The sequence below is a fragment of the Pongo pygmaeus genome, chromosome 2, assembly GCF_028885625.2.
Source record: "Pongo pygmaeus isolate AG05252 chromosome 2, NHGRI_mPonPyg2-v2.0_pri, whole genome shotgun sequence".
In the NCBI taxonomy this organism is placed as follows: domain Eukaryota; kingdom Metazoa; phylum Chordata; class Mammalia; order Primates; family Hominidae; genus Pongo; species Pongo pygmaeus.
In genome coordinates this window covers 88,878,090-88,894,211 of record NC_085930.1, presented here as the reverse complement: position 1 = coordinate 88,894,211, position 16,122 = coordinate 88,878,090, and the positions used below count along the sequence as shown (strand labels likewise).

Here is a 16,122-nt window from a genome sequence, read left to right as displayed (position 1 = left end):
CAGTATTTATCTGTATTCTCACCTAATTTTCCTCACCTGTGTACCCAAACTGTCTCTTAGTGGTAATAGGAACACTTTAAAATAGTCCAGAATTTAAGATGACAGGTTTCCTAGTTAATTCCCACCCCAGAAGCTTCTACTAGAGCTAGTTCTTCTTCCTGAAATTAAAATCTGAATGATAAATACAGTTTAGTTAACACAATTCCTCTGTATTTATAGACGGATAGTTCACTCTCACCTCTCCCCAGCTGCCATAAGCCCACTGAGGACAAGGGCCGGATTCACAGGCTCTTTGCTCATCAGGTTTTATTCTCTCCACACAGTCGTTTGCGGTGTATCCATTTTCATCCTGACATACAACAACACGCCGCTGGGATCCGCCAGCACAGGTACTGGAACACTAAACACATCAGTCGACAAGTTAATCCCCACTCAATCTCCATCTTAGGGACATAAAAGCAGCTGGTTGAAAGGTTAAGACAAATGTGCTGAAAAGCATTCTCAAGTCATCCATGAAGGACAAAAAGCAATCAGGAAAACCCAAGAACTTCCCCATTGTGGGGCTGTTTCAAGTACACATCCTATAGACACACCTGGAGGGCAGAAATGTGTCTTCTCTTCCGACGTGCCTCAGGCCCTCTACAGAGGTTCCATAAATGCCTAGTGTGACTTCCAAAGCAGGCCACTTACTGTCTTTATCCCCTCTGCATCTCTAAGAGGTACAGAGGTGTTGATGGACACCAATTTACTTGGAAATTCTTTTCAAAACTTCAAGTGCCTATTTAGAACCAATATTTGATTTCCCTTTCAACACAGAAGTCAAATTACATGCTTAATGAATTGCCAGTTGTTGAAATTAAGCTTCTGTATGAACTCATTCAATTACTCCAGGAAAACATCACGGAATGTCATTTAGACATCATTTCCTAGCAGATAAAATGTTCCTTTCTCTCTCTTTACAACAGCCTGAACTTCGGTGGCTAATGGTAGTAAGACTTATTTATTTTTTACTTCCCCAATGAACTTAATTGAATTTCATCATGACAAACCTCTCTGTGGCTGCACTTTCAGCCTAACACCCTCTCTTTCATGGTTTGTCATGGTGTAATGTTTGCATTTCATTTCATTTCCCATACAAGCTTTTCATAGCTCACTTATTTACACCTGAAGTGTTTTCTTCTTTCCATAACTTCCTTATCTTTTTAAACCCAAAATGTTTGCTAGTGTCCTTTACTCTGACCCTTGTAAAATCAGTTTGCCTATAAAATAATCATCTGGTCCACAAAGCAATGTATTTCTCGTGATTTATCAAGACTCAAACTGCATTTGCAAGCATCTTGTTAGTTCCAGGTTCTGAAGGCTGATTTTTGCTTTCTAGCTAATCGTAGCTCTTATCAGTGTTATTTCAAAATAGGCTCTATCAAACATTGCTTCTTGCTGGTCAGCTTCTTCCATATCAAGATGTGAATACATTTTGCTGCTTATTGAACTGGACCACTGTTAATTTCCCTGCCCATGCTGGTCAAATTATAAGTGTTTTTAAATCAGTACCTACACTTTCATTTTATATTGGGTTTAATTTTTTAATGTAGAGCCGGATAACAGATTTATTAGTTCCTCTTGAGAAAATATTTAGGTATTTTTCAAGTTATAAAAATGTTACCTTTATCTTTGAGGATTCTGGTATACTTACTCTAAATCTCAAAATATTCATTTCCTATTTTTTTTTTTTTTTGAGGTGGGGTTTTGCTCTGTCACGCAGGCTAGAAAACAGTGGTGCGATCACAGCTTACTATGGCCTCAACCTCTCAACTCAAGCAATCTTCCCACCTCAGTCTCCTGCATAGCTGGAGACCGTTGGTGCACACTACCACACCTGGCTAAATTTTTAAAATTTTTCGTAGAGACAAGGTCTAACTATGTTGGCCCAACTGGTCTCGAACTCTTGACCGCAAGCAATCCTCCTGTCTTAGCCTCCCAAAATGCTGGGATTACAGGAGTGAGCCACCATGCCTGGCCTTACTTCCTACCTTCCTACTTTTAAGCAGCTCAGTACATAATAAAAAACAGAGAACTATTATTTTAATTAGCTTTGTTTGGGGACCAGAATTTAAAATGTTAGGAAGGGCCTTTCATGGTATAAATAGATTTGTCATCTATATCTTGGTCCTTGAGTTTTCTCCTTGATAATATAATCTTGTATCATTCCTTTATTATGTCACCTATCAGCTTTACTGCCCCAGTAAAATGGCACACTCCTCGAGGAAAGGCTCAGTGTTTTAACTTGTGTCCCTATTATCCTCCATAGTGCTGGTCACAGGATTTGCTACCTGGTCCAGTTAAAGATTCTGGAAGGAACAGCTCTAGAAACTCCATGGTATTCTCTCTCCAATACGGCTGATGGGTGCAAGGATGAACACCTGATCCATGGCCAAGCAATCCACTGGCCACCCAGGGAGTGACTGGATGCTTCCTACTGAGAATCCAACTGAAGTGCTGGTGATAGCTCTCAGCTTGGGCCAAGCAGTTGCACTGCACATTCTTGAGCTGTCTGAATCCTGAGCCTGCTTGGGTCTTTATACTCCCACAGACAGATGAAGTATTGTACATAACCTTTCTCCAGGTCTAATTTTGCCATTATTTGATTAACAGGGATTCTTAGTTCCATTCCTCCATGTTGCAGACTTTCAGTCTGGACTTTGTTAACAAAATCCCTGTCCTCTTTAAATGACAACATTTTCTTAGGTAAACATTTATTTGAACAAACTTTGAATCTATTAGTAAAACGTACTTGAAATTTGTCATCCACAATGGACAAAATAAAGGAGAATGGCCTTTAGAGAAGCAAAGGGTGATAGACATTTGTTTTTTTCTACCTGCTCAAATCAACATCCTTTTCCTTACATCTGGCAGCCCAATTTCCTTTAAGAAAACATTCCTCCCCATGGCAGATGCCATCTTGGTCTATCAATTAAGACACTCTGCCCTATTGTGGTCAGAGGTGGGCAACCGGACTTTCCTGGGAATTTGAATCCTCAGCAGAATAACTCAAGAGTGGCATAGGCTTAAAAGAGATTCATTAAGACAGAAACTCTCTAAAGAAATTATCCCTTAGTTACCCCTCTATCTAGATCAAGGGTTGGCAAGCCACAGCCCAAAGACCAAATGTGTGCGGCCACCTGTTTTTAGAAATAAGGTTTTATTGGAACAGAGCCATGCCCACTTATTTACATATTGTCTATGCCTGCTTTTGTGCTGCAACTGTACACAGCTGATTAGCTGTGACAGAGACTGTATGGTTCACACAGCCGAAAAGATTTACTATCTGGCCCTCTGCAGACAAAACTTGCCAGCCCCTGAGATACAGCCCTGAAGATGCTCTGGTCCCTGTCCCTACTGCAGCTAAATGAACAGCTTTGTTTGTTTTTCTTTCACTTGAGTCAGTTTCTGTTCTTTTTTTTTTTTTTTTTTGCAAAACTCCTAATTGGTAACACACCTTGCTCAAGTGTATACAGAAGTCTATTATAAAATGAAATTCTTACTCCAGAAACCACTGAAAAACTTGATTCCCATTCCCCAGTGTTTGTAACACTTCGCCGCCTTTTCTGCCATGGAAGGCAGGAAGACCATGTACAGTTTGTGTACCATGCAATGCAATGCAAAGATGACGTACATCCTTCATCTTCCTGGGAGTAGGTCAGACACGTCAAGCTAGGGCTGAAAATCACATTGTCCAGCTTCAGCCTCACTTAACTTAGGGGAAAAAATATCCAAACAAAAAACAGGCACAATGAGGAAAAGAATGGTATTACCCATCGCCACAAAAAGCTTACCTAATCCTCCCTAATTGGGAGCTCTGCCCAAGGGCAGAATCATTCAATCTTAAAGGAATGCATCATATCCAAATGTAGTCCTAAATAAGCATAGCACTAAAACGCTTTCTTTAAATCCTAGCGCTATCATTAGACTACCCATGTGTGAGCCTTGAATTTTGTCAACAAGGAAAAACCATGAGACACTTGGTGATTACTTCCCTGGATCACCTTTTACTTTCTCAGAGCTGAAACCTCTTCTAATCTAGGCAAAGGAAGCCCAAAAGTGGAAAGCAAGAGAGGGGGATGGGATAGCGAGGGTCTTGGGCAACTTGGCAGCTGTTCTGCACACAACCAGCAAAGACAGTGGGTGCAAATGCTCAGTGGCTAATTAGTATTCATCAGAAAGTCCATCTAATTTACTGAAACATAACCGCGGTGGGAAACAGACAGCTTCCTTCTAATTCTTTTTAGCCCAGAAACAATTAAACAGAATTAGCAGTACTAGAAAGAAACTAATAGTAAACAATTAAAAAGAAGACCCCTGAATAATTAGTAAACACCTAACTACATCCCTACCCAGGTCCTTTAAAACCCTCCCCCTCCTGCAGTTCCATTTAACATGTCTGGTATTGCACAGCATATTTTTTTTTAATTATTTAGTAAAATCTTTAAAACATTCCAAAGCATACTTTTCTTTTGATATCAGATATTTGTCAAGGCCTTCCTAATTTGAAGGACAATGATAATAATAATAAAGACAACTGTCAACATTTATTAAGTTCTCACTCTGTGGCAGGCGGGGTGCAAAGCACTTTATTTGCATCATCTTATTTAATTCTTACAGCAACCCAAGAAAGCAGGAATTATTGTTATCCTCATTTTACAGATAAGAAAACTGAGGCTCAAAGAGGAGAAGGGACCTGCAGAAGGTCCCCAAATTTAAAAGTGTAAGTCTTTGGATCAAACCTAGGCATCTTCCCTCAGAGATTGTGCTGATAACCTTAAGGTTACGGTACGTCTCTCCTAAGCACAAATCTTACCTAGGCTAGTATTTCCCCCTAATCCAGGACAATGACCTACTACTACAAATTACACAGCAACCATGCCACTTTGAGACTGCACCCTTCTGGAAAATAGTAGAAAGGAAAGTGACTTTCATTAAGAATTCCCTTTCAGAAAAGTTTATCTGTCTTCTTAATTCCCCTACAGGTATGAGCTGCCTGTGGCCTCCAGGATGAATCATGATGGTACTTACAGTACCTCCAGGAGGACACGTGATCGTATCACCTAGCCACGATATCCCTTTTCTCCACCCAATCAAGACAGCTTATAGGTGGACGCAGGCAGTATCAGTATCATCAAGGGCTGTAATTAACCCATTACAAGTTACTCAAAGCAAATGAAAATGCACAATGTCAATCCCCTGTAAAGAAAAAAATATGCTCTAAAGGTGTTCCTAGTCTCTTTTCCCCTAAACCCAACCTCAAGTGAAAGAGAAGCAAGCAAACTTCAGGGAATACTCACTGCTCCCCAGGGGCCAGTTCTCCACTGGTTTCCACCGAGCACGTGGGTGCGGCTGGGGCTGGCGCTCCGGGGACGATAGTCCTCATTTTGGAAGGGGTGCTGAGCTAAGCCACTGTCTGGGGTCCTTTGAGGGCATGGTGACATGGAACAGTCCTGGTCAGTTTCTGGGATATAATCCTGGTCACACTCACTCCGATCGATCACGTGGTCACTGTAGTTGACACACATCACTTGCCGGGTTGCCCTACCTTGCCCACAGGTCACAGAGCACTAGGTTGAATGTTCAGAAAGAGAAAGGGTCAGTCATTTGGTGGAGGGGTTGACAATTCCTGAATGTGCATTTCTGTAAATGGCCCACCACTTTCCCAAATTGCTCAGGCCAAAAACCTTGGAATTACCCTTGTCTCCTCTCTTTTTTTTCCCATCCCATATCCATTTCAGTGAGAAATCTGTCAGCTCAGTATTCAAAATCACAAAATATAACCCTTTACAACAAAAGTCAAATCCTATCCTTCCTTTCAGTGATTTTCCAGTTCATTTGAATAATATCCAAAATCCTTACATCGATCTACTAGACCCTTTAGGATGTGGCCACTGACTACCCCTTTGACCCATCTACCATTCGCCACTCACTGCACTCCAGCTATGCTGGCCTTACTGATGCTTCCTGAACAAGCCAAGAACACTTCCATCTGAGGGACTTCATACCTACCGCACCTTTAGCCGTACCACTTAAATACCCATATGGGTCATTCCCTCACTTCACTCAGGTCCTGCTCAATGTCAGGCCTTTTTTAACCACCCTCTCTAAAAGCACATCCCATCTTTCTCTATTCCACTTCTCCTCTTGACTTCTTTCTAGGACTTATCAGTACCTGTTGCTATATTACATACTTTCTTATTTGTTCATTGACTGGATCATCCATTGGAATAATCTCCATGAAGGTAGGGGCTTTATTATTCATTCTTCATTGCTCTTTCTCTAGCAAGCTTTCACAAATATTTGGTGAGTAGGCAGATGGATCTTAGAGAAGATGAACTGACAGATGGATGGATAGATGGATGAATGGATGCATAGATCAGTATTTGGAAGCTCAAGACGTGAGAGTGAGATTATATACTATTTATTGAGTAGTACTTTCTGCTAAGCATTTAGTGTACATAATCTCAAATAATCCTCACAACAGCACTGTAAAGTAGTATTCTTTTCCGTCTTCTTTAAGAGCAGAGCAAACTGAGACTCATGGACTTAAACCAGATTGCTCAAGGCCATGCAACAAGTAAATGCCAAGGTCTGGGTTTTTACACAGCTCTATTTTATTGCACCTCTCAAATTTCTCTCTCTATATTATGATATTTATTGAGATATTAATCTCCATTCTTCTTATGCCCTCTCCTCACCTATACTAATCTATTTCTTGAACTCTGGGCTTTTTGCAGAGCAGAAAACAGAAGCTGCCTAAAGATAAAAGTTCTATTTGTATAAAAACCCATAGATGGTGCTTGGTGTACAGCAGGCAGGTTCACAGCACTGGATGAGGATTCCCACTTCCCATTCTTGTCAGGGGAAACCAAGAGCCACTTGATTTTTAGGGACCATAGGATGCAGGAGGAATCTAGACTCAGAGTAAGAGCCTTTCCCCTCACTCTCCTGACATTTTTGGTCCTCTACAAACCTACTGCATACTAATATGACTCAGTGAAGACTGGGATTTCTGATCAGCCCAACAGGACAGACACTCAAGCAGACTGTAAACCGATTTATCCATTTTTTGAAAGTGTGCATTCCTTAAACATTTAGCTAAGAGTCCTTGCACACTTGGCCAACTACACATAAGTGGAGCAGAACAATTTAAATCATAAGACAAATCCAGCTCTGAAATATTACCCATTGACATTTCCAAGTGGCGCCCCCCTCCGCTGACTCCTCATACCCCTCAATGTTTCCCCCATTTCCCCTAATTCCAAATAATCCACTGGCTTACAGAGCTCCAGTCCAAGGCCTTCCATTGCCCACAGGGTGTCACAGAACATTCTTCCTTTGCCACTGGTCTAGGCAGGGTAGCACAGGCACTCTCGTCAGCCACAGAGCCATTCTCATCTCGGCAGCTGACATATCTCATCCGGGTACCTTTCCCACAAGTGGCTGAGCACTGGATGTTGGAGTAAAATCATGCAGTTATGTTACATGGAATGGCTGCTTACTGGACAGTAGCCCACTTTCTATAGTCATGTCTGAGAATATTAGCCCCCATCCTGCCCTCCCCATTTCTCCCAGTCTATTTCTTACTGGGGTCCAAGACCCAAATCGCCACTGGGTTCTTGGTGCACTGTATGTGCTTCTCCTCGTTTCCGGGGCAGCTGGAGGAGGATGACAAGATGGTAATTCACAGTCCTAGATGTGAAGGGGGAAAAAAACCAAAGTCACTTTCAAGTCAATGCACTTTCAAGTTAATGGTCATGGTGGATAAAAGTGTAAAGGCTAAGAATTCTAAGGCTTCAGATTTCTGTGTGAATCTGGGCAAGTCACATGACATCTCTCAGTCCCAATGTCTTCAACTGCAAAATGAGATATAATCTTAGTCCCTTTGTAGGTGCCTTAATAAAGGGCAGGGGTCAGCTTGAGGATTTTTAAAGCCATAGTTATTCACCCCTTTGTCTAAAAAGAGAAAAAATATTGTAAAAGGACATGTAAGTCATGAAATAGCAGGATATCATTTTAAAATCATTAGTTGTTAACGTTTTAAAATTCTGAAGGCCAAATGATGTTCTCACATTTCAATTAATTTCTTAATCAGAATTTGCTAATCATGAACTTGCTTTCCCAGTTTGCCTAAAGATAACATCAGCATCCCAGAATGTCAAATGTAGATATAAAAGGTGTATTCAACTGGCCAATGCCTGGAATTCATACAATACCCCTCGATCATGCAGACGAAGTCCCTGTTATGAACTGAGGTCATCTGTGTACAGGTAATATTCCAAGTTATGCAAACAGGAACAAAAGTACACACCTGCTCATATTCACTCTCAGCCTCAGTGGTTAGCAATTACCCTGTGATTTAATACATATTCATCAAATGCCTGAGTGCGCTGTGCACAGTGCAAAAGTGCTGGGGCTTGATGTCAAATATGACTGAGACATCTTTGCCTTAGAAAATCTATGTGTGGAATGTGAAATTTTGTTACTTGGCTCCAGACTTTGCCTATTCCTCTGTTTTTGGTCCAAAGAAAGCCACAGGGAACTTTTTACAAAGTGAAGAAATTATCCACATACTGCAATGGTGGGAGCCATCCCATAGTCAAATGGATATAATAGAATAACTTAAAGGGAAATATATTTTGAATCTGAAAGGGAGCAGCCAAGTCCTCAGTTCATGATTGCTTTAGATGCCATAGCTAACATTTTCCAGGCATTCATCATTTGGAACAGTTCAATAAAATAATATATATTTATTATAAGTCACATATGTTGGTTGGTTAATTGATCAATGATGACAACATGAACAGCATTGCCATATTAATTTATTTTTTTAACACTCTTTACCCATTAACAACACCCTTCGAAAGGCAGCAGATTGAGGGTGCTCAGGATGGAGATAGTACATCAGCCACATGGGGCTTCACTCTGAGTGTGAGTTCTGGGAATAGCCTGGGTTCAAATGCCATCGTCAGCAATTAGCAAAGCTGCTATGCAAACTCAAGTGTTCTCTTTATATATTCTCTTTACATACATGATGCCAAAATCAAGGCCCGTATAGAATAGTAAGCTGGTGAGTAGTTATCCACCAGCTTCTTGAGAAAAAAGATGTGTGTGTTTATAGATATTGTGTGTACACAAACACACACATATTACATCCATGTACATACACATACATATGTATATATATGCTTATTTATTGTAAATTTTACTGATATAAAGGATGTATAACAATTTTGAAATAACAATAAAATATACAATTATTTATTTTAAATTCCATACAGCCAATTGATTCTCACAGAATACATTTGTCGATTTTTGCTGAACTTTTGAAACTGTTGCCCACCTATGTTTGTAATTGCCAAATGAGTATAGTTCAGGCATGAATGTTAGTTGATATTTTCTTTATGTTTAAGGGTAGGATGAAAGTGGAATGATGAAGATGTATGGCCAGAACTTGACTCACTGACCAATGATATGGAAGATGTCTTTGCTGAATCAGATACCTTTCAGATATTAGAAGAATATTTCCACATCCTTTTGTTCTATTCACAATGTAACTGCTACAGACACAAGACTCTTTTACATTTAATCTGCATCATTAACATTTTCTCCATTACTTCCTTAAGTCTAACCAATCAACCAAATAATAAATTAAGCCCTGAATTGCAGCCCTTGCTGATTCCGGTGGTGTAAATACTCTCATCATGGCCATTTTCAAGCTATGAACTTGATGTCAATGAACACAGAGCTGGGGAGAGATATGTGGCCGCACACCCTTACATAGTACAACCACCATACAGACACATACGTACCTTGTACAAGTTAAATTCTGAGTGTTTATAAACTTTGCTTTTAATACCATATATTTAATTATAGGTTTATATTTTCAGTTTTTAGTAATGGTTATACTTAATAATCAGTTTGCAAAACTCCTGCAAAATTGATCGATTGGCTTTTGTGAGCTGGTACAAGTTAGCTCCAGCAAATCACTGCCTGAACATGTGACACTAGTTACTGAATACGACACTGAAATCATTTTAGAAATATGAGTTTAAGAAAATGAGCCCAAAACCCAACATTCATCATCCAATAGGAATCAAAAGCAAAACTACACATACTTCAAATAACCAGAGAAGAACAAAACTGACACAAGATATTTGATTATAAATGCAACATATAGGTAAATCTGGATAAATTAATCTACTAGTTGCTCTACCGACATACTTATCTATGAAAGGATTTCAATTTTGTCTAAACAGCTGGGCAGTTTGGTACCTTGGTCCCCAAAGTCAATAACTGAGTTGGACAAAGGAAATTTACCTGGGTATCAGTTGGTCTAGTTGCTGCATTACAGTCATTGTCATCTACCACTGACATATAAGTCCCAATGATGCATTTCACTGCTCTCAGCTGGTATCCCTGTCCACAAGTGACACTGCACTGGAAGAAGGAGGATAAAAGGTATATACAATTCAGCAAATTTTCTCTTTCCCTTACTTTCCCCATAACATTCTGCAGGAGAGAAATATTTCCATCACAGTAGGCCAGAGGGCTGGTGCTCAATTAGGTCGAAGTGGGTAATCCTGCTCTGTACAAATTATACTGATTCATTATTATAATGACTCTTGGAATTATTTCTGCCTCCCATTGAAATTATATTTATAGGGGTTCAACTCATTAACTGTGAACTCCTAGAAGGAGCAGACTGCATCTCCATCATTTTTACATCTTTCACACTACCTAGCAGAGTGCTGTGGCTAAAATAGGTAACTAATAGAGCTCTGTGACTTTTTTTGACTTCTAGGAAATTATCCTGAAGAAATAACTGGAGTTTGCATCAATATTTTTATAAGAGACAAAAAAACTGGACACCACCAAAATATGCAACAACCCAAAGTTCAACATCACAGCATACAGGTAGTTAGGAAAATAACGTAGCCACTAAAAGGCAAATTGTTAGATTATAAAAAGCAGTCTAAAAACAATAAGTAGAGGAAGTGATGCCACAGAAATGGCAGACTAGGGAGCTCCAAGAATTGGTCCCTCCACTGAAGCAACTGTTAAGCTGGCAAAAACGGGAACCAACTTTTTGGAACTGTGGAATTTAAACAAAACCTTGCAGAAACTAGGTGAATGCTTAATAAAAAAAGAAGCCACTCAATTTTGGCACTTCTGATTACCCACCTACCACACTACATATTCCTCTCAAATGTGCAGGGATCTTTTTTAAAGAGAGACCATATGTTAGGCTGCAAAACAAGTCTGAATATGTTTTAAAAGAATGAGATCCCATAAGCACAATGGAGTGAGGCAAGAAATCGGTAACAGAAGAAAAACTAGAAAATTCACAAATATGTGAAAACTGAACTACACATTCTTAACCCATAGGTCAAAACAGAAATCATAAGGGATATTAGAAAATACTTTGAGATAAATTAAAATGAAAGCAGAATATAAGAAAATTTATGAGATGCAATGAAAGCAATGTTCACAGGAAATCTATAGTTGCAAACACCTACACTAATAAAGAAAAAAAAATAAATGAAGAAAGATCTCAAATCCACAACCTAACTTTACTTCCTAAGGAACTAAAAAATTAACAGCAAGCTAAAACAAAAAAACAACAAAAGGAAGGAAATAATAAAGATTAGAATGAAGATAAATGAAACAGAGAGTAGAAGAATAATAGAAAAAAATCAACAGAACCAGAAATTGATTTTTTGAAAAGATCAACAAAATTGATAAACCTTTAGCTAGAATGACTAAGAAAAAATGAGAAAAGACTCCAATTACTAAATATCAGGAATGAAGGAGGGAACATGTCTACTGACCTTACAGCAATAAAAAAGATTATAAGAGAGTACTATGAACGATTGTATGCCAATATATTAGAGAATCTAGATAAAACATGCAAGCTTACACAAACTGCCTAGAAACAGACAAATCACAAAAACTGACTCAAGAAGAAATAAAAAATATGAATGGACATATAGGAAGTAAAATGACTGAATCATTAATCAAAGCCTTCCTCAAAAAGTTTGTACCAGTCCACTCATGAATTTTACCAAACATTTAAATAAACATTAATACCAATCCCTTTCAAACACTTTCAGAAAAAAAAAATCAAAGAATAGGAGAACACATCCTAACTTATTCTATGAGGTCAGTATTACCCTAACACCATAGCCAAAGACAACACACACACACACCAGATTAATATTGCTTATACAGATATAAAAATTCTCAGCAAAGTACTAACAAATTGAATCCAATAGCATACTAAAAGGATAGTACATCATGGCCAAGTGGGATTTAGTCCAGGAACATAAGGCTGGCCCAACATAAGAAAATCAATCAATGCAATACATTACGTTAATAGAACAATGGAAAAAAAAAACATGATTATCTAAATTAAAGAAAAGCATTTGATAAAATTCAACATCTTTTCATGATAAAAAAATTCAGAAAGCTAGCAATAAAAGGGAACTTATTCAACATCATAAAGGGCAGTGAGGAAAAAAACCCACAGCTAACACCATACTCAATAGTAGAAGAGTAAAAACTTTTCCCCACAAGATCAGAAACATGACAAAGATGCCCGCTTTCACCACTGCTGTTCATCATTGTACTGGAAGTTCTAGCCAGAGAAATTAGGAAAGAGAAATAAATACTAATAAAAGACATGCAAAGAAAGTGGGAAGGAAGAAGTACAACTAATTCTATTTCCAGATGTCATCATACTGTACATTGGAATCCCAAGAATCAATTAAAACTATTACTAGAGCTAATAAACAAATTTAGCAACATTGAAGGATACAAGATAAACAGAAAAGCCCATTGTGTTTCTATACATCAGCAATGAACAATCCCAAAAGTAAATTTAAAAAAAAATTCAATTTACAGCAACATCAAAAAGAATGAAATACCTAGGAACAAGTTTAAACAAGGAGGTAAAAGGCTTTCTATGCTAAAAACTATAAAACTTTGCTCAAGAAATTAAAGAAGACCTAAATAAATAAAAAGATATTACATGTCTATAGATTAAAAGATTTAGTATTGCTAAGGTGACAATATTCCCCAAATTAACCCACAGATTCAGTGAAATCCCAATCAAAATCCTAATAGCGTTTTTGGAGAAATGAAAAAGCGGATTCTCAAATTCATATGGAATGACAAGAGACCCCAAATAGCCAAAATGATATTGAAAAAGAACAAAGCTGGGGGAATCATACTTCACAATTTCAAAACGTACTATAGTGATCAAAACAGTCTACTGGCATAAGAACAGATGTATAAACTACTGACATAAAATCTACAGTCCAGAAATAAACCCATATATCTATGGACAAGTGACTTTCAACAAGAATGCCAAGACCACTCAATGGAGAGAGAACAGCCTCTTCAGCAAGTGGTGCTAAGACAACTGGATACCTACATGCAAAAGCATGATGTTGAAATCCTGCCTTATGCTATATATAATAATTAACCCAAAATGGATCAGTGGCCCAAACATAAGAGCTAAAACTAGAAAACTCTTTTAAAAAATGGCAGAAAATCTTCATGACATTGGATTCGGCAATGACTTCTTTGTTTGACATCATAAACAAGGGCAACAGAAAATAGACAAATTGGACTACATCATAATTTAAAACCTTGTGCATTAAAGGACACTATCAACAAAGTAAAAAGGCAACACAGGGGATGGGGGAAATATATGCAAATCATATCTCTGTTAAGGAATTGACCTCTAGAATCTACAACTCAAGAACAACGAGAAAAACAGATCAAAAAATGAGAAAAGGAACATTATTGAACTATACATTTAAAATGGTTAAGAGAAATTCTATGATGAGTTTTATTTTACTATTAACAAAATTCATTTTTTTTTTAAATTGGCAAAGAAGTTGAATAGACACTTCTCCAAGGGAGATATATTCAAATGACCAACAAACACATGGAAAGATGATCGATGTCTTTTGTTATTAGGGAAATACAAATCAAAACCATAGTAAGATAAATTTATCTTACTTGGAATTTTAAAAAGGGAAAATAACAATTTTGGCGAGGATGTGGAGAGAATGGAACCCTTGTATTATATTATAATAAAAATGCAAAATTATGCGGTTGCTGTAGAACATCATTTGGTAGTTAAAAAGTTAAACCCAGAGCTGGGCGCGGTGGCTTAGGCCTGTAATCCCAGCACTTTGGGAGACCAAAGTGGGCAGATCACGAGGTCAGGAGACAGAGACCATCTTGGCTAACACGGTGAAACCCCGTCTCTACTAAAAATACAAAAAATTAGCTGGGCGTGGTGGCATACACCTGTAATCCCAGCTACTCGGGAGGCTGAGGCAGGAGAATCGCTTGAACCCAGGAGGCAGAGGTTGCAGTGAGCCAAGATCGCACCACTGCACTCCAGCCTGGGCGACAGAGTGAGACTCTGTCTCAAAAAAAAAAAAAAAAAAAAAAAGTTAAACTCAGAATTACTGTATGATTCAGCAACTCCAATCCTAGATACACATCCAAAAGAAGTGAAATCAGGTACTGAAATAAGTGCCTGAAATAAATATTCATAGCAGCACTATTCACAATAGCCAAAGGTAGAAACAACCCAAATGTCCTTTGAGGGATAAACGGATAAACAAATTTTGGTATAGCCGTACAACGGAATATTCTTTGGCCAAGTACTGATACATGCTACAATATAGATGAATCTAGAAAACACTGCGGTATGTGAAAGAAGTTAGACACAAAAGGCCACAAATTGCATGATTCCATTTCTATGAAATGTCCAGAATAGGTAAATCCATAAAGACAATGAAGACTGGTGGTTGCCAGGGACTGAGGGAAGAGTAGGGTGGGGAACAACTGCTTAATTCAGTGGTCCCCAGACTTTTGGGCACCCAGGACCAGTTTCATGGAAGACATCTTCCACAGACGGGGTGGGTGGGGGTGGTTTCGGGATGAAACTGTTCCACCTCAGATCATTAGACATTAGATTCTCATAAGGAGTGCACAACCTAGATCTCACAGTTCACAATACGGTTTGCAGTCCTATGAGAATCCAATGCTGCCGCTGATCTGACAGGAGGTGGAGCTCAAGCGGTAATGCTATCCACCACTCACCTGTTGCTGTGCAGCCTGGTTCTTTACAGGCCATGGCCCATGGCCCATGACCCAGGAGTTGGGGACCCGTGGCTTAATGTATACAGGGTTTCCTTTTGGGGTGACGAAGTTTCGTAACCAGATAAAGGTGGTAGTTGCAGAACATTAAGAATATACTAAATGCCACTGATTTGTTCACTTTAAAATGTTCATTTTGTATTATGTGAGTTTCACTTCCATTAAAACAAACAATTGGCAGAGTACAGTCACAATATTAATTTTAAAAAAATTAGAAGAAAATCATAAACATGTTAGCAACAACTAATTTCTTCAGTGTAGAGGTAGGACTGGGTTTGGTTTTCTTCCTTTTGCTGAATTACATTTTGCAAAATTTCTCTTATGAATATTTACGACTCTTAAATAACACCTCCAAAAAACTGTTCCCCTGAACTGCATGTTCAGTTAAAGGAAAAAAAAGATCTCTGATTATAAGATGTGCTAGGAATGGCCTGGTGTAGAGACAGATAAAAAATAGGCCTGTCAATTCTAATAGATGTTATATTCAGATCTTGTCAGTGACCCTAAGCTGTGTTCTCCTCCTATTATTCTCTAAAAGTTATGCAGATATAGACAAAAAGAAGATGAGATTAGAAGTATAAGTGAACTCTCCCTATTAATTCAGACATGATTGGCTATTTGGACTGTGGATGCTATGAAATGGGGAAGATTCAGAAGAGTGCCCATATCAGTGATAGAAATTGTAAAGGTGCCATAATAAAACTGCTTCCACTTGTTGCATGCATATTTGGAAATGAAGATAGAGGCTAAAAGACTGAGTGGCTGTGGCTGGTCAGGGTGAAGGGAGGGTCATTCTTCAAGAGATTACGTAAGTGACAGCAGACAGCTGTTCTACTTCTAATGGGAACTCAGAGTGCTACTTAAATAGTACCCTGAACGCTTCTGCTTCTATATTAG

General features: G+C 38.6%; 1 protein-coding gene across 3 annotated transcripts in view; it reads right to left on the bottom strand.

Moving 5' to 3' along the window:
- Positions 1-16,122, bottom strand: part of ADAMTS9 (ADAM metallopeptidase with thrombospondin type 1 motif 9) — a 172,007-nt gene that overhangs the window by 80,870 nt on the left and 75,015 nt on the right. For all 3 annotated transcript variants that reach the window (XM_063661878.1, XM_054483816.2, XM_054483817.2), the window contains 5 exons: positions 10,363-10,482; positions 7,630-7,734; positions 7,325-7,492; positions 5,340-5,609; positions 239-400 (listed from right to left, as the gene is read on the bottom strand). In XM_063661878.1, coding sequence (XP_063517948.1) covers positions 239-400; positions 5,340-5,609; positions 7,325-7,492; positions 7,630-7,734; positions 10,363-10,482 — 825 coding nt within the window. The remainder of the gene's footprint in view (positions 1-238; positions 401-5,339; positions 5,610-7,324; positions 7,493-7,629; positions 7,735-10,362; positions 10,483-16,122) is intronic.